At 39.5% G+C, this 19,123-nt stretch overlaps 1 protein-coding gene across 2 annotated transcripts; it reads left to right on the top strand.

Annotated features, from left to right (window-relative positions):
- The first annotated feature begins 4,957 nt into the window (after positions 1–4,957).
- On the top strand, positions 4,958–13,228 carry RCAN3 (RCAN family member 3). 2 transcript variants are annotated; one of them, XM_009276234.2, is made up of 5 exons: positions 4,958–5,195; positions 9,090–9,188; positions 9,389–9,463; positions 10,044–10,215; positions 11,015–13,228. In XM_009276234.2, the coding sequence occupies exons 1-5, from the start codon at positions 4,998–5,000 to the stop codon at positions 11,221–11,223; spliced, it is 753 nt and encodes a 250-aa protein (XP_009274509.1). In that variant the 5' UTR covers positions 4,958–4,997; the 3' UTR covers positions 11,224–13,228. The 2 variants fall into 2 exon arrangements, with proteins under 2 accessions (XP_009274509.1, XP_009274508.1); XM_009276233.2 differs by lacking the exon at positions 9,389–9,463 and having other exon boundaries at positions 9,090–9,263.
- Positions 13,229–19,123: the final 5,895 nt, after the last annotated feature.

Raw genomic sequence — 19,123 nt, 5'->3', positions numbered from 1 at the left:
AGAAAAATCCCAGGGCGAGTTTTTGCCTCCACCTGCTCTCGATGGCAGAAGCTGCATGTCCGCAGTTTGCTTAAATTTCGGAAGACCTTAAGCTTTGCGTGAAGTTGAAGAGTTTGCTTTTAAGCGTTTCAGAGGTGCCTGTCACCTGGTGTTTAAATGATGGGCAGGTATTAGTACTCAGAAAAACAAAGGATTTAGTTAAAGATCGTATCCGAGTGGCTTTAGTTCTTGGGATCCTTTTAGTCCTGCTGTGTAAGGCCATTTAATCTAAAATCTTAAGAGGGAGCGAGTTATCAAATAGCTTGCCAACGAGTGTCGTCAGTTGTCTACAGAATGAATTTGCTTATAATTTTGAATTGTTTATTGCAGTTGATATTACTGTAAGAATCAGCTGATTGTAACAAATGACTAGCGTTTGCATGTTTCCGTTCGTATCAGACTATCTTGTGAACAGGTACTGCTCGCCTTTCCAAGGAGGTAAGTGGAGTAACTCTCTTTTTGCACAGGGGAAACCGAAGCAGAGCGGTTTGGCCGTTGCACTGATAATCGCATCGGTGTACCTGTCGAGCTTGGAGTATTTCTTCTTCTGATTTTGGTGCTTTCTAATAATCGCACAACAAAATAGTTCTGCCTAATCTGTTAAAATACCACTTCTCGCAGTACTAGTTCTAACAGTACTTCTTAATTAACGTTCATACATCAGTCTTACCTGTCTCATCCTTATTTCAGGGAAGCTATTGGATATTCTTGCATTGGTCAGTAACCACGGTGTTTTGATACTGATCTGGGTGAAGTCGAGAAAAACAAGTAATCTGTGGAAAAAAATTAGAATTAACCATGTAGGTTTATGATTAAAAAAATTAGAACTGTGATGCATTCTTAATTTTTAAAAAACAAAATATAATTGAAGTAGCTGTTATAGTTCAGTGCTCTCTACAGAAGCTTTTCAGATTTTGTTTTTATACTAGCAAGAAATGCCGTACTGTAAATTATACATAACTGTTGATCTTGTTGCTGAAATGTTTCCTTAACTTTGACTAAGATTGCGTCTGTTAAATCACTTTCCCTTCAGACTGTTTGCAGGAATTCAAGGGAATAACTGCATTGTCTTCTGCAGCTGAATAGTGTACAAGTTTCTACTCTTATTCTCTAAAGGAATAAGATGATTTCTGGTAATCCAATTTTTGTAACTAGTTGAGAAAAAAATATGATCTCCTTCATGGCGATGGAGAGGTTTAAACTGCCCCAGCTCTCCAGTATCGTTTACACACATCATCTGAGACCCGCTGCCTTTTTATAGAGCAGAAAATACCTTACAGTAAAACGTTTTGTTGCTGTATTTAAATGTTACATATGAATTCGTATGTAATGAAACTTGAAGCCGGTGAGGCTGTTTGCTGTGTGCAAAGCTGGGTGTAGTGTGCCTAGCCAGGTTTGTGTGTTTTCCATCAGGATTCTTAAACTTCTTTACAAATCTGAAGAGCATCTTTTTTATGCAGTAATGCATGCCTATGCAGAATTCGGTGTGTTTCATAATACCACAAATTGCTGTTGAGCAAAAAGCAGTATTTTCCTCGTATCAAGGGTATTTACGCTGTAAAAGGTTTACAGGGAAGATCTTTTGTGGTGAACACAAGACAGGCCTACAGTGCAGGATCACCAGGGCTGTCGTCTCAGTTCTGTTTCTGAGCAATCCTGCCTCGGTAGTTTGTTTTAATTTCTGTGCATTTTGAAGGTGGGGAATACACAGGTAGACAGTGGTAGTTGTTGATTGCCTGTTTCACATGGAACTGGATGAAATGAATCAGGATGCAGAAGGCTAAAGATGCAGGGAACTGCAGGTTTAATTCCTTTAATGTTAAGATGCTAACTAGACAGTTTCGCTTACTTCTGGTGACCAGTTCATGCGTGGTGAAAATCATAGTGACCTTGCAGCCATCACTTTATCTCTGTCTACTTCATAGGTTACTTGAAATCATTTAATGTTACATAAATTAAATCATAAAAGAAGCTAGGTCTTGTGGCTTTTTTGTTGGCTTTTTTCCTTTCTTTTTTCTTCCCATCCTCTCTTACAGTGTGTGTGGTATTCTGTGATATCTGAGCTCCTGGCATTTGTTTGCAAACATTTCAGTTGTTTGTTATTGATCCCTCTCCAATTCCTAAGTTGATCTGGCAAAGGCCTTTCCTTAATTGTAGTGTTTACCTGGCTATCATTCTTGCCTTTTACTGCTCCGTCTTTTATATGTTGTCACCTTTTCATTTATGAAATTGCCCTATTCTGTTACACCAAACAGGCATGGAAATAACATGGATGTCTTTTTTTCAAAATACAAAATAACAGTTTCAGAGTTTTGGAGCCTCCTCATGCTGGAACTTTGAACTTAATTTTAATTCTCTGAATTACTTTAACCAAATTTGGCAAAAGAAGGAAAAACTGGGATTTTTTTTTTTCCCCCACAATGCATTCTTTATGTCTTTAAGTTGGTGTTTTAGAAAGTGTCTTGTATTGTCCTTTTTAACAGTATCAGTTTTATTTTATTTTCAAGCACATATTTGCATACTTGTCTCATTGGTGTGTAAAAGATGGTTTCTATTCAAGGACCCTACAGAAAGTCTCATTGTACAGAATATTAGCCAGAAATGTAGAGTTCAGGTGTCTTATATGTGTAAATAAAAACCTAGATCTGCCTTCATTTTGTCCGTCTCTCTGCTCATTTTTTCCCGAAGTGCTGTTCCTCTGTGCTAACATACCAAACGGAGGAACTTCTCCGTGGTCACTGCAGTGTTTGGTGTCAGTAATCTGCAGATTGCAGCTCCTTAAATGACATATAGATGATAACAACTTTAAAGGAGGAGTAATGGATTCAGTTGATTAATCTATGGATTAAATTCTCTCTCATTTTAATTGTGATGTCTGATTCCACAGTGCTAACAGAATGAAGAGAGGAGTACTACTGCAGGCACAGTGTAAGTCACAGTAATTGTGCACTCCGTTAATCTTATTTTCTTGATGCCTTTGCCTCCCTCCAGTCTGCTTTGTCGACTTCATTTTGTAGCATATGAGGCTCAGACAGCCTGAACTTCTTAAAGCTCTTCATAATGCAGCCAACTTGACCAAATTTTATGTTGATCTGTGTGTTACCTTACTTCCTGTCTTACTCACCGTTAAAGACTTTGAATTTACATGCCAACATTTCCAAACTCTCCCTTTTCTGTGCCAGTTTTGCCCTCTTGCCTTGTTTGCAAGTCTCCTCGTTCTTTGATTTGTCAGAAAAGCAGGTTTTTTGGAGCAGTCCTGTGTGGGTTAGGTGTTTCTTATTGTGACCCATACTCCTCTCTGACGGGGATGCTTGGGAGGTAGGACCAAAACCAGGATAAGGCTAGCATACTGCTCGCAATTCCGTCTGCACATATCTTGGCTTAATTGTAGGTGTCTGTGTCCTGTTGCATGTTGGATTGATTAGCCCAGAACTCTCTTGGAGTCTGTGCTGCCAAGCCAGATGGTGGCTTTTGTTTTTACTGTGTTGGCGTATTTTCTTTTCCTTTTCTCTTTCCTTCTTGCATGAATCAGCGAGCACGAAAAATTACGTTTCCACCAGCTACGTGTTTTCTTGCATTTACATCCTTCTTTCTGTGATGCTGAGGAGTGTTTCCTGTGAAAATTCTGGAACGTGCTATGCTGGGAAAATTTAGCCAGGTCTATGCATGGCTTTGTAATGGTTTGACTAAAGGTGCGACACTGAACTGGTGCGGTTATGTGTGCATGTGCACACATTGCTTCAGACAGCTTTTATGTGTCCACACTGAGGTTACATTGATTTAACTCATTTAACTTCACACTGTGTGTGTGTCAAAGCAGTTTGTAAATACATAAAACAGGTACTAAATCTTTTTTTTTCCTCATTTTCACATGCTATTTCTCCTTAAGTACAAAGTGTTGAGAGTGTTTGGGTGGTGTTAATTAGAAAACTTGTCTTAAACCTTTTCCCAGGAGTGAGCATGGATTTATTATGGATTTTTTTACGCATATTGGTTTCAGCTGATGGCATTTCTCAGTGGCTGCTTCAAAAGCATAAGCTAGTGAAGCAGATATTCCAATGAGATCATTGCCAATGAAACATTATATATTTACTTACCTTTTTCTAGTGTTATGTCACAAATTAACACCCCCTCCAAATCTAGATAGAGTACAGTTACATGTTTTCGATCATTTACATTAGAATATACGGTAGTGTGATAAAGTCCTCATGATTTTTGCAGCGATAGGTGACAAAAGGTATGCTCTATTAAAATCTTCTTTATTGTGTAAAAACTAGTTTGTTACCTAAAGTATTTTATTTAGTCTCTTGCTTGTTTGCACTTTTTTCCTCCCTTGACGTGTTTACTCAAGGCTATAGATACTCTCTCACCTATGGGAAAGGCATTCTCCAGGGCTTAGGAGAAGGAAATGTCCTCACATTAGGAGATCTTGGGTTTTGTTCCTGTATCTGCCACTGGCTTGGAGAGGCTTTGGACAGACAATTTAACTTTGCTGTATACATGTGTTCCCATTGATGAAATCAAGATACTTCTTCAAATATCACAAGACTACTCTGATTACTTGGGAAGTGCTTTTAAGTTATTTAATAAGAAATTGCTATTAACTGAAAAGTGCGTCATGGAGAAAAGCTTCTAGAACAGTAGTGTAGTTCTTGGTTTATATCAGAGTAAAGGGAGGAGAAGTTTCTTTTACTTGGCAGAGTGACTTTATCTTCCTTTTCATAGATTGAACAGCAGTGTCTTTATACCCTTTACAGAAATGGGATACAGTGCTTCTGTTTTGTGGATGAGAGAACAAGTTTCATGTCAATTTCTGTTGTTTTTTGTAAAATTATTTGCCTGAAAAAACCAGTAAAAGCGAGAAGATGTGGTATCTTCACATTCTGTTTTGATTTTGTGTTTTGGAATGGCAGACCCCTACTAGAAACTGGAACAGAAAGAAGAGTTGCTTTGGGTGAATGATGCTCAGAGATACTATGAAGTCCTGGAGTGACAGCCAGTCAGACCTCTACAGCAGTGACCAAGAAGAGGAAGAACAGATGATTTTTGGAGAAAATGAAGATGATTTGGAAGAGATGATGGATTTAAGTGACTTGCCTACCTCGCTCTTTGCTTGCAGTGTTCATGAAGCTGTGTTTGAGGTACAGGAGGAAAAGGTAAGGTAGAGGGAGGCATATTTGGGGTATAGTATTGTAAGTATAGATACAGCTGTTGAACATTTTTGTCTGGATTTTCAGTGTATTACTGCATATTATAATTGAGGGGTAAAAAACAACCCAAAGTGTTTACCTGGTAAGCTCAGATCAGAATGAGTACAGTTACCCAAGAGCAGATAATACTACACTTTTCTGGCATTTGAAATTGTTAATGGGTATACAGTGCTTCTCCCATGAAAAGCTCTTCTGATTTTTTTTTTTTTCTCTTTATCCAAGGTACCAAATCCAAGGGCAGATTTAAATAAAATCTGAAAGCAAATGTAAATGTTTTATTTCAAGGCAAGGATTCTGTTAAGGGTATTATAAATTTGCAGGGTGTGTGTTCCGACTTGAACGTCTTGAAAGTGGCTTATAAAGACCTTATAATAAACTAAATCTTCTCTGGCTTGCTAACATTTGTATTCAGTCAAATCTGTACTTTCCCTTTGCTTCCAAGAGCATCGGGAATAATTAGGTACATTACATGAGTGAGGGAAAATAGGAGGGGCTGATACGAAAGCTTTGGTCTGTGGCTTTTTCAGTTTTAGTTTACAAAAGTACTTACGAAGCCTACGGTTTTGCTGGAAAGTTTTCAACATCTGAGGGTGTCACATAGGAAGTGCTGCTCTATGCCTCAGAGTTCCTAAGTGGTGTACTTAAATATAAGTCAATCTTTCAAATATTTACTGTGAGCTGAATTCCTAAGACGGTGCTCCTAACAAATGGACATAGTACATTCAAAATAAAAGGAACAGTGATCGGTTGAGAACGTGCACGTGGTGTCACATAAACAGTTTGTAAAGCAGCTTACAGATCCCCTTTCGGGTAGGAAGGAGGATATTACACAGTGAGAGCTGTTGCTCTTGTAGTTTGTTGTAATTGTATTCCTATGGGTACGAAAGAAGGGTGCCAGAAGAGGCTGTTGAGTCTTCAGTGGCTTATTTTCAGATGAAATGCTTTTTATTTTTTTTTCGTTCCTATCTTTTATAGGGAGAATGAGATACAGATCATTAGCCATTATTTATATGCCTGGTGTCAAATGCTTTTCTTCAAAGAGCATGAGTTGTTGCTAGCCTATGTACATCAGTAGCAGAGTTAATTTCTAGCCTTGTATATTAGTGCTGTTCTTACTGGAAAACAAAATAGGCAATGCGTAAGAGTATGTAAATCACGTCATCTAATTTAAAAAAAATGCAAGATGACGTCTCCCTTTCTAGATAAATTTTTCACTCACTGATGACTAATTTAAATTGTTATTGTTGCTACTAGATCAGCATCTAGTTCAAAAGACTTTTGTAACGCGGAGCACTCTATTTGTTTTGGTGGTTACTACCCTTGGTAGAAGGTAGTAAAGCATCAGTTGATCAATGGAACATTAAATAATGCTCTGGACTAATTTAACTCTGATGCTACAGAAACAGTGCCCCATAATTCATTGTGTGTCTGGTGTAGAAAGTGTGCACTGGAAACATTGCCTCGCTAAATTGTTTTGCACGTGTCTCCATGTGATTTGTCATTTTAATGGATATTTGCTTTTTTCCATGAAAGTATTCCCACAGTATGTACGTGCATATGAGGTGTATCAAGGGAGGTGTGCTACCTTTTCCTCCAATGATACTGGGATAATTAGTTGCCACATTAAACTGCTTGTAAATTTAACCACAAATTTAAAATTTTCATTTAAAATATAGTTTATAAAGTATACTGATTGTACTGTCAGCAGGCTCATCTAAGCTGATTGTCATAGCCAAGACATTAGTTTAGACTAGGTCAGAAATATACATTATATCTATAAATTGAATGTTTACTATGCAGACTTCTTCGTAGTGCTCGGAAGAATAGAGGTGCTGTGACACATTATATGGCTTTTATCTGTTTTATGCAATTCAGCTTAGTCAGCCCCTGGACACACATTTCAATGGCTTGATTTACATCTGCCCACGTCTTCTCTTAAAGGCTGAATGCGCAGCAAACAGTTAATGAAACAAATGGAAACTGTGCTGTCTGTGCACGAACAGAAGGCAATTTGAAAATTTGTGGTGATTTGGGGGTTTTTTGGGGAGGGAGGTGTGTTTGATGGCACTTACGGTTTTGCTACCCAACATTCTTCTAGTTCATTTGGTAACGCTAGCAAAGCTAGCAGCACTTGCAAGCAGACTGTCAAAATCAATCTTCCTCTTCCCTGATTTTGTAGTAGTTACAACTGTACAAAGTAGATTGCCCGGTTCTGTATGCAGGCACAAATATTTTATGCTCAGCATTTTCAGTTGTGAAACTTCACATAAGTGAGTAATGATTAATATTCTGGTGAGGAAAAAAGGCTAAAGAGACACTATTGATTTGAAATCTGTATATTTAATTCTTAGGAAGCACTTTGCTTAAGTTCTGTTTCTGCCCTGATTCTTTCATCCATTTTTTTGACATTTTCTAGCTATATTTCTGGTTTTACTGCTGATTTGTTAAAGCAACACTTAAACATTAAGAGTTCATGTTGAATTGACTGTTAAGTTGTGGAATTTAACGCGGTCAGTTTCCACTTTTGTTTAAGTGTTGTAGGTTAAATGCACGGTACGCTTACAGAAGAGCTGTAAGATGTCTGAGTTGGCATACGTCTTTTAATAATTTTGTCTTTTACATAGCATCTAAAAGTGTTTTTTCAAGTTTGGTTCAAACAGCAAAAGGTGAAAAATTCAGATAGAGTAAAAGTATGAATTGTTTCTTTCTCAAATACCTTTTTGAGGGTAGTGTCATGATTGGAACACTGTCTTCATCATTTTCAGTTGCAGGGTGGATCCACTAGATTGCAGTTTTGTGTTTGTCAAGTACAAAATTTGGCCAGTGTGCAGAAAGAACAGGTTTTCTGACTTACTGAAGACCTTGACATTGTACAGATTGGAGGGAATCGCGCAAGAAAATAATATTTTTGTTAAAACTAACGTGGGCATCATCTGAAGAATTTCTTCAGTCCTATTTAAAATGAAAGCCCCTCATCCTGTGATTATTTTTACAGGAATGAAGGCATCAACAGGATTTTTGTAAGGAGATCGGTGTCTGTTGGAATCAAGCAAATTAACTATTGTCATTGGAAAGAGTTCTTAATGAAAAAGTATTCCTTTTCCACTTATTTGCTTATGTAGATCTCTCTGTGTAACTGAATATTATCAGAACATAGTAAATAAAATTGAAAAGAGATTGCTTGCATACTTCTCATCTATTGATTTTAATCTGACTTTTTACAGTAAATGCAAATTTACAGTAGGAAATTTCCTAGTGCATTTACACTAGGAAAAAAAAAAATCTGCACATTAGGTCTCTTGTAGATCAGAAGACTAGTAAATTAAAACAGATTGATTTTTTTTCCAATTTTTTTATTTTTGTGAACAAGTGTTGTTTAGTAATAATAGATTTTTGTCTCTTCCAAAGTAGTCTTACTCATTCATCCTGAGAATTTTGACATTTTCCCTAGGCACTCAGTACTTCAGTTTATCTAATATAAAAATTAACTGATTTGCATAGTTTTTTTTGGAGATGCTTGGGTGAAAGTCATGTGCAAGTACCAGTATTTTTGTTGACATCTGCACTTTTGAGTAACTGTCGCTAGGTGGCAGTTTATGTATTAAGAGTTTTATGGGCTTGTTCATGTCAACGTGCTCTTGGAATTCAGATTTAAACAGTGAGACAAAGCAGTAACTGAATACGGATTTGTGAGTTGGGGTGACTGAGGGAGGTATGGAATGTGCAGGTTTAGAAGGCGATTAAGGAAATTATTGGGATTTGGGAGAGGAAAGTGAAAGGAAAATGTGTTTTCATTGAGTGAAAATGTTCATTTTGTGTTTGGTTGTACTTCATCCCTAGGAAAGATTTGAAGCACTTTTCACAGTCTACGATAATCAAGTTACATTCCAGTTGTTTAAAAGCTTTAGAAGAGTAAGGATAAACTTCAGCAATCCAGAGGCAGCAGCAAGAGCACGGATAGAACTGCATGAGACTGACTTCAATGGAAAAAAGCTGAAGCTGTACTTTGCCCAGGTATTACAGAACACTAAGATGTGTCCCTGTTTCTTCTTTGTTCCACTTTTGCCCATGAGTTTCATTTGTGATAAATATCTGCAGTTACCTTCAACCTCATTCTTCTACACCACAGCAATCCAGAGGCAGCAGCAAGAGCACGGATAGAACTGCATGAGACTGACTTCAATGGAAAAAAGCTGAAGCTGTACTTTGCCCAGGTATTACGGAACACTAAGATGTGTCCCTGTTTCTTCTTTGTTCCACTTTTGCCCATGAGTTTCATTTGTGATAAATATCTGCAGTTACCTTCAACCTCATTCTTTTACACCGAGATGTATTATTTTTACTCATTGAGAAATTCAAGCTTTAGGGGATAGTTTTGCTTTTCAGCTTGAGCTTACAGAGTTGTGACTGGTATGGAACAGTCGCTGCGTAGCGACACAAACCACCTTCCCCCATACATAAACAGAAATGTGCTGGAAGAAAATAAGTGGGTCCAAAGATCTCTTTATAATAGGTGCTTTACCGGCATAGTCGTCTTGTTGGAGTAGTGGCTTGCATGTGTCATATACGGCTGCATTGTCAACGCTTACATAGACCAATTTCTTACCTGCAGCATTTCTCTAAGGTGTCATACCAAGAACTGACAAAAGCTGTACTACTTTTATTTTTAAAGCTAGGCTGAATTAAGCATTGCTAATACGGAGAATGGTCATGCATTTATTGGGGAAGTAGACTAAATAAAAAGAGAATTAATATTTGTCATCTTATTCTGTGTCTCCCGGCTTTTGTCTTCAGGTACCGGTATCCAGTGAAATAGGCGACAAGTCCTACCTCCTTCCTCCACAACCTGTTAAACAGTTCCTGATATCACCACCTGCATCTCCACCAGTTGGATGGAAACAGAGTGAAGATGCAACTCCCCTGATAAACTATGACTTGCTTTGTGCTGTCTCCAAGTTGGGACCGGGTAGGTATATTTACCTGCTTTTGTTGTGTTACTTAACTTCAAAAATAGTTATCGAGGGAATTTATCTACTTATCTTTCTTTCTGTGAGAAGAAACTGAGTTTCTCTTATGTGATGTTTCTTACTTGAATAAAATGATCCATCCCTTTTTTTAACTTAATTTGTTAATTGATTGAAGTATAGCACGGGACTGGGTTGTGTGATACTAGCTCCATCACATCCATTTATTGAATTTTGTCATAGTCTCAGTATTAAGTAACAAACGAGAGGAATGAAAAGTTCGGTCTCTTGCAGATGGACAGCTCCAGTTGTTTAGGATGCTAATACGTACTTGTTGTGTTTAATCGTCAAACTTCTTTATGAGCCTTCCTAGGAAACATGCTGTTTGCTTTCTGTGAAAAGCAGGGAATCGGGAGGTTTAATGTTTTCAAATGCTTTTGTAGCTTTTCATCTACAAATGTCATACAAATGTACAGCATAAATGATGTCACTTAAAAATTTGCATGCTGCTTGTCTTCTGATGTCTTCAGTGTTTCACGATAGTTTCTTGCATCCCTCCCTCCCTTCCTTTAAATATCAATTAAATGATTGATTGTATTCAAAGTACAGTATAACAGATACGGGGACTATTTTAAAACATTTAACAGGTCTGGGGAAGTGTGGAAGTTGAGCAAATTAAAGGTGAGATGGGAATAAATGATTATTGTGTTACCGCAGCTGTTAAGGAGTTTTTGAGATAAAGTGGCTTAATGCTGTTCCTCGGGGATGTTCTTAGCATGATTTTTGTTTGCTGCTCTTCAGGGGAGAAGTACGAGCTTCATGCAGGAACAGAATCAACTCCTAGTGTAGTTGTCCATGTCTGTGAAAGTGAGACTGAAGAGGAAGATGAAATAAAAAATCCCAAACAGAAGATCATGCAGACAAGGCGTCCGGAACCACCTGCAACAATACTGAATGAATCTAAAGCATTTGATTGTACACTGGAGGTAGGGGGTACTATGCACTGTTAAATTGTGTGATGCTCAAGATAGTATCAAAAATCAGACACGTAATGGGTACATGTGTTGATGTCTGTACTGCTGCTATATGTTATGTATAGCGACAACAGATTTTACTTGTAGTTGTCTCTCATGTTCAAGATTTTGGATGCCAATGCTCTGAAAAGCACTTTAATTTTAGGGACTAGTCCCCCAAGTGTAGCAAATCCACCTGACTTGAAATAGTGAAAAATAGGAAGTCTGGTTGTGGTTTGTTTTGTTTGATTGTTGGGTTTTTTTTAAGATGTTACCCTTTTCTTTATACTGTACAGTGTGATGTACCAAGTGGTGAAATAATATCTTACTTACTGTCACAATTGGATTCAAGGAAGTTCATTGTATAGCAATTAAAAGCTGATCTGTACTGGTACAACAGCTTCCAATGAATGTAATTGTTAAATGCAAGTGAAGCCTACTCTTTATGCTAAAATTCCTTCCCAGCTAGTAATCTTCTGAGGTGAAGATTAATCTTTGCTTTTCTCAGAAATGCCAAGTACGTGGTTTTAATTTGACATGAGGCACAAATACATGTATGGAACTAAATTCAAGTAGTATTGCTAACTACGCAGAGAAGAATGCAGGAGGAAGAACCACAGACCACTGAGAAGGCAGACTCCGAGTCTGTCGCCGACACTACTGCTGCTGCTATCTGGGGTGGGAGGTACACCGGTAGGTACAATGGTTTGCACTGATGCCTAATTAGGAGTGAATTACAGTATGTAGAGTGAAATACGGATTCAGCTATTGAATGTGTTGTCTCTGATCTTCTCTGAAAATATGGTAACGTTTGTTCCTTTACAGTCCTAGAGAGGGCCTACATTTATAAATAAATTCAGTGACTGTTATGACTAAATTAAGTTAGGAGATAAAACATCTAGGGTTAGTTTTTAACATGTGCTCCTAAACTTCTCCAGTCTGTTTTGTCTTTTTTTTAAGACAATCAGTTGCCTGGCTTAGCCAGTTTTTATGCCGTTTCAGCCCTTGTTTGCTGTTTTTCATTAAGACTTTTTCTGTGTGGCATCCCGTCTGTCTGATAGAGCATCTGCTACTTTAGAGACCAAGATGCGTCTTTTAAAATACAGACCTTTAATTTTGTGATCTTGTGTTAAGTGTTTTGGTAGGAGGAAAATATGCCTCGGTATAATGACACATGCTCCTATGCTTTTATGCTATTTTATAACCAACCTTTTTTAGTCTAGACAGATTCTTCTTTTTTCTATTAAAAAAAATATAATTATTTGTGAACAAACCAGGCTGCTGATGTTCATATATATAAATCGTTCAGAAATTGGCCTTTTTCAAATTCATTTTAGTGTGTCTCAATTCTACATGAAGTGCTTATTGAATTTTCAAAAGTGTTTTCACTTGATTGACAGCGGAGAGAGAAAGTAATGGTCATGAATTTGTGTGGGTAGTTTTCAACTCCGTATTGTGCCAGCTCGTGATCCCTTCCTGCCACCAGCTTCAAGTTGCAAAATGGGATCCTGCAGGCAGGTCCCCGTTCCAGAGGCAGGAATAGTATATATTAAAAAGGTAGGAAAAAGGTTTTTGTTCATCTTGCCTCCATAGGCGTGATACTTATGTCTCTCTTCAGGCATTAAACTCACTCAAAGCCCGACTTCTCTGTCTCACTGTTCCATGTTACTAAAAAAAGAAAACCAACAAAAAACTTGTATTGTCCATCAGGCTTGTGTATTTTTAAAATTCCAGAAGTCCGTTTTGGATTTTCTGTGGTGTTTATATTTCGTTACTGTTTAATTTCTACCCCACTGTAGAAGTTGCTGTAAGTAGGAATAAGTGGAAAACCTTCAGAAACAGTTTTATAAGGCAAATCAAGCAAGTAATGTTGTCAATGTATCTTGTGTAAAATGTATAACAACTTGCATTCCAACATCTTTCATTGTGTAAAGACACTTAAAATAAAAACAATGCAGTGCCATTCACATGTGGTTTTTTAACTGTATTCCATATTGGCCCAAGTTTGATATGTAAGTTTTCTAACAGTATTGTATATTTGTGCAATTGAGTGAACAGTTGAGATAGTTTATGGTTTTCCATAAGCAAATTATTGGAAAAATAGTGCTGAAGAAGTTGGGGATTTCAACAGAAAAATCCTGGGAAGAGCTGGGCTGAAGGAGGGACTGAGAAGGCTTTTACGGTGTTTTTGGGTGCCTGTCAAAGCAGAGTTCCATTTGGATGTTTACCTCGCGTTAATTTTGAATGGGAGTTTGATCTCTGCTTAGACTGTTGTGGGAGGGAATGTCCGGGTTGGGTTGCACTATTGAGCTCTGTAAAGTTTTTGTTATAATAAAGGTAAATAATTACTTGTTTTCAAAAATCTCCAAGGACCCATTTCCACAGGAGGGAGATGATCAGACTTCATATAAAATGCGTGTGCATTGATCAACAAAATTGTAAACCGTCAGCTTGTTGCACTGCATGTGCTTTTGCCACCAGGTTCCCGTCTCTCACAGATCAGGCAAGTTTCGACAGTGTTTTTTGTGTTAGCCAGTAGAGGGAGGCTGGGTGCCCTTCTCCTAACACACATTGGGGCAATAGAATTGAATTGTATTAAAAATGGTCCAAAATCACATTCTTTTACTGTATGTGAAGCCGTGCCCCGCTTCTGTGACAGTGCCTGGGGGCCTCGTTGTGCAAATACAATGGGAGACTTTGCCTAGCACGACGTCTGCCTCGGAATTTGTGTCGAAGGCAGGGGTTCACAGGAGCCAAAGGGAATTAGGTGGCTGGCTCCTTGCAAGTACTGACACGGGTGGGCAAGGAGGAGGCAAAGCAGAGGCTTTACAAAAAGGAAACATGAATTTAGCCATCGATCGGTGTCAGAAGTGATTCTGCTCCACTTTCACTCTGTCCATAATCTCCAGGGTGGCAGAGCCTTCCTTGTAAAATGAATGACATTCAAGTTCGCTTTATTTACTCCACGTGATGATTCAGTAATGACCATCAGAACCTGTTTCTCTTAATCACTGACTTGCTGTTAACTGAAGTGCTATTTTCAGAAGTAGGCTGGCACAGAGGCACCAACTGTGCCGAGTCCTTTCTGAGCTTGTGCTTTGTGTAAATAAATATCCCAAATTCCTTTAAAGCATTCTTCTTGAGAAGCAGCTGAAAAAAATGTATGGTCTTTTCTTTGGGCAGTCTGCCTGTGTGTTCTGGAGAAAAAGTTGCCGGGGGTACTTTGTTTTTATTTTATAGTAGCTAAGAATGGGCCCTGTTTTTGCAATCCTGTGATTACGGCTTCTTGTTCTATTTCTACCTCGTTACCGAACTGCTTCCCCCCAGAACGACCTCGTGCATGAAATGTCTCTTGCTTAATTTATTCCCTGAAAGGTTATATTTCCATTTTTGTCTGGTTTTGGATTACTGATCTTTTTTAGCCCAGAACAGAAGATTGTCATATGAATCTTACGCTTACTGGGTTTTGTTTACTTGCTCCGCTTAACGTGTAAAACTTGCTAGGAGGGGTTCGTGGTCCGGTGTGCTTTTAATGTGGAAAGAGACCACGGCCAAGCCTCATTCCCTTGGAGAAAAATGCAGAAGTATTTCCTTTACTAAGCCAGACAGGAGGCGCACACCTGGCCGGATCTGTGAGTCTTTGTTCCTGTGTGGGCTTATACGTGGCACCTGCAATACATCATTCTGGGACTTCTCCATTCTGCACGCGTGAAGGTCAGCCTGAGGTGCGGAGAGCCGCCAACGGAGCTGGACGGTGAAGCTGGAGTCAGTGGGAGGGAACTGTGGTCCTTGACGCCTCAGAGGAATGTGTGCTTAAGCAGCTGTTTACCTTTGGTCCGAGCAAGATAAAAGACTCTTTCTCCTGTAGCTATTGACCGAGCTGAAATCTGAGCGAGCGTGACTACAGGGTTGTCTCCTAACATCAATCCTATAGCTTGAGGAAGGCTTGCACGACGTCTGTTTGAATGTCTCCATACCCTTCACCTAAAGATCAGGGCTAGAGACGTCCTGTCGGTATCATGGTGCCCACCTTAATGGAGAGACAGGTGGTATCTTGTGCTTTGGTTTTTATGTATTTTTTTATGTATTTTATCTTTAAGTTCTATTTGTGCTAAGTCACGCTAGAAAACACGCAGGATTTTAAATGTTAACTAATGTGTTAAAATCCTCTTCTGAACAAGGTCTCTTGCCTTTTAACATGGTGGCATGTTGAGGCTTGTGGAAGGGAACGTTTGATTGCCTCGGTGAAGCGAACGTATTCCAACTATAGTATCAGCGGAAACCCAGATGTCAGCAGTACTAGGGTGAGGCAGTGGGAAAGATACTTACGGCAATCTGTTGTTTTGCTGTGCTACGTAAAATATAAAAATAACAAATTCTGTATCCTTTCTGACTCTATAGCCAATGATCGTGTTCCCGTTGGAATAACGTGGCACAGCAAGCAGGGATTAGGGAGGGCGACCAGGCTTAGATGTGCTCTTCTGCTGGGGCAGGTCATGTCATCTCTGCAGTTCAGTTCCACCCCTTGCAGGTATGGTTTGTAATTTTTTTTTGTGACTGTGGGTAGGTGTACAGTACCGAGGTCCTGATTTCATAATACAATCCTAGACTCAGTAATAATGAATTTCTAGTCGGTCGTGATACCTGTTGTAATATGTCTGTTCTCTCTTTTTTTCTTACTAAGGCAGTTCCAGTATATTCACTCTGCTCTCTACCCTTCTAATGGCAGGCAAACCGCAAATTTTATCAGCGGTGCTGTGAACTGACCTTATGATCCAGGAGGAGTACAAAACCTACTTGGAAGTGTAAGCTGGATGTATAAATTCAGTGAAACTTAACACATTATTAGGTTACATCACTTATGTTTTTTGTAAGGCTGCAAATTGGGCCTGTAGTTTCTAACTGAGAGTTGTGTTAGGTCCTTTGGCATTCGCTGACTTCTCTGATTGTTCTGGAGCATCCCAGTATCTCGTTTGGTCCTCCACTAACACTGCTCACGGGATAAGATCAGGATTGGCAGCTGATGACCTATAAACTGAATAACTGATGTTGAAAGCAGAGCTTTCTACATAACAATGTATAATCCTGGTGCATGGCTATAGCTAATAATACAAAGGCTATAAATTTAGGACCTGGTGAGGGACTTCTTCCCAAGCAAGCGCTTGGGAAAGTCACACCCTCCTTCTCTTTTGCCACATAGGCTTTTAGAGGACACATTTGCTTTTATTGAGCTTTTACTTGGCTTCCTCATAGATGTTCACACCCCTTCTCAAGCACCGTAGCAGAGATGGCACTTAATAAATTAAGGTGTTTTTGTTTTTTTTTTTTTTTTTTATACTTGAGAGGTTATTTAGCACATTGTGATGCCCGGAAACAATTGCACTGGGCTTTTTCTGGTTTGTCTTGCTGTATGCCATTTCATTCCAGTGGGACCCTTTGTGCTTATTTTCAAATGTAGATGGTGTTTCATACAGAAACTCCGAGGGTGTCTTACTTGAAAGCAGAGGACGTAATTGTCTTTCCTCAGATATCTGCCACAAAGGGAATGTACTTGTTTAGAACCAAGCAGTGAGAATCAGGAGACTTGAATTCTGCTTCAAACTCTGCCTTGGATTTCTGCAAGGAAGGAACATAATCTATCTTCTGTTGCAGTTGACAGTCTTGCAGCCTTGGTACTATTTTTCAGCAATACTTGAAGGGATGGGAGGGGAGGGAATCACTCCGCGTCCTCTGTTTTGTCCCCACCAGAGAGAGACTGCTCCGCATTAAACAGGATACTGGCCCTGGGTGGAGTTGGAGTTTCTCCAGACCTCCTCCCGCTTTAGGGAGATTCTTCTCCAGCCCACATGGGTGGAAAGAGCTGTTACTTTTCATGCATTTGCATTTGTCCTGCTGTCGCTGTGAAGTCTGTGGTGTCTGCCACGCATGGCACAGTGTCAGCCACGTGCATGTTAGGGTCCTTCCTGGTGCTCTGAATCATTCACTGGCTCATTTCATCCCTTCTGTGTTTGACTCCCAATGGCACCTAAATGCAGTCGCTGTACTGTCATGATGATGTCAGAGGTGTCTGACAGCTCAGCCGAGCAAAGGTTATGCTAAATACTCTCTCTCTGTTTTTTATTTCCATGAAAAACTACTTTGGCCTCCAGAACAGTAAGATTGAGAAGCTTTTGTGCTGCAAAATGCTACGCCGGTTCCATAAGCACAGAAGCTGAGCTATGCTCGGTCTCTGAGCCCTCTCCTTTTGTGTCTAAACTGTGAATCCTTCTTTCCATCTATGGAACTATCAATAACAGATGAAACAGAGCAAAGAAAATGAGAAATTAGAGGCCAGGAGCCCCATGCTGGTAAACAATCCCGAATTCTTCCACAAATGCTATTGTCTAGAGCTTTGACTGAGCTGCATGCAGTGAAAGGAACGCTTTTGAAACAGCTGAACCTTCAGAATGTGCTATCATGACCCAGAGTCAAGTGATCAGGCTAGCAGTGCTTAATACTAGAGTCATGCTTACACAGCACTAGCTGGTCTTCCAGTAAGCATCTGTTGATATCCAGGCTCTGGAACCTTGTTAGGAAGAAATTCCTGCATGTGCAGCATCGTCCAGCTTCACAGGTTCACCAGGCTGCTGAAGATGGCCTCGCTTTCTTCTTGGTGGTAGCAACAAAGGCCACGAAGCCCTCTTGAAGGAATGCAGAAATGGCCAACAGGCTGCCCTGGAAATAGTTGACTCCGGAGACGAGGCGGGCTAAGCGTGTGTGGGTGTCTTCAAAATTTCAGTCCCTTTCCAAAACTCACCTTGAATTGAATCTCGGCTTTATCAGGGCAGCCAACAGCTCCCTGAGGAGCAAGATTAGGTAAGAGCCCATGCTTCTGGGTAAATCCAGCCTCTGAGGCCTGGCAGCTTTGTAAGGGTGTGCCGTGCTGTATGTATTTGTCTAAGCTCATAAATGCTCTGAAAGGTTTATTGCAAAGATAGGCAAGAAAGCGTTTGCACTGAGTCTTACCTTGCCCGGTAAGCTCCGTGCAAGGCTGGGCATCTGCCAGGCAGTGCACACTCCATTCCTTAGGATTGTTTGGGATCCAGTTGTGCCTTACACCAGATCCAGACGTAGGAGATTTGCTCTGGTTTCATCCTGGAGGAAGGAAACGGGGGATGTGGAGAACAGCTCACAATGTGCCTCGCTACTCTGTTTTTCATAACAATTCACAAAGACAACAGGAAAGGAATTTGGTGAAAATACAGAACTTTTTTCCTCCTTCCACATTAATGTGGTCTGCCCAACAGTCACAGTGGCTGGTGTCTCCTTTCTTGTACTATTTGAATTGTGTTAGGACTGTTATTATTAATTATTATTATTAACTTACATGTTCGTACCTCTTCCAAGTTGTGAGTGCACACTGTTGAAAGAAGCCCCTTCTGCTCCATAGAGAGATACAACCCAGGGAAAATATGCAGCTGGAATACCACTCCTGTTCCCAGAAGAGAGCCTCATGTTCTTTCTTGTTTATGCAGGATGAGGCAGTAATTGTAAAGAAACCAATCAAACTAAATTTATTCCCTTGAAAAGATGAATGGTGAGTAATCCTTACTGGGATTTCAATCTGTGGTTTTAAGGAGCTGCGATATCTGTGCGGGATTTTAGTGTGATTGAGGCAAAAGGATTTAGCTGGAAGTGACTAACGTGGGTCTTTGTAGCTATAAAAAAAAATTTTTGCTAAATAATTGGATCTTGAAACTCTTAATTCTTAAACTCTGGTGAAAAAGCCTCTGTGTTTTTGTTCTGTGGGGTTCAGCTTGGGCTTCAGTGTAGAAACCAGTCAATTGTGAACACCAAACTGAAGCAAGACCTGTGTTAGGAAAACACAAATGTTTCTGTAGGAGGTAAATATCTGTTT

Source organism: Aptenodytes forsteri, unplaced genomic scaffold, assembly GCF_000699145.1.
Source record: "Aptenodytes forsteri isolate BGI_AS27 unplaced genomic scaffold, ASM69914v1 Scaffold321, whole genome shotgun sequence".
NCBI lineage: Eukaryota > Metazoa > Chordata > Aves > Sphenisciformes > Spheniscidae > Aptenodytes > Aptenodytes forsteri.
This window is presented reverse-complemented; position numbering and strand designations above follow the sequence as displayed.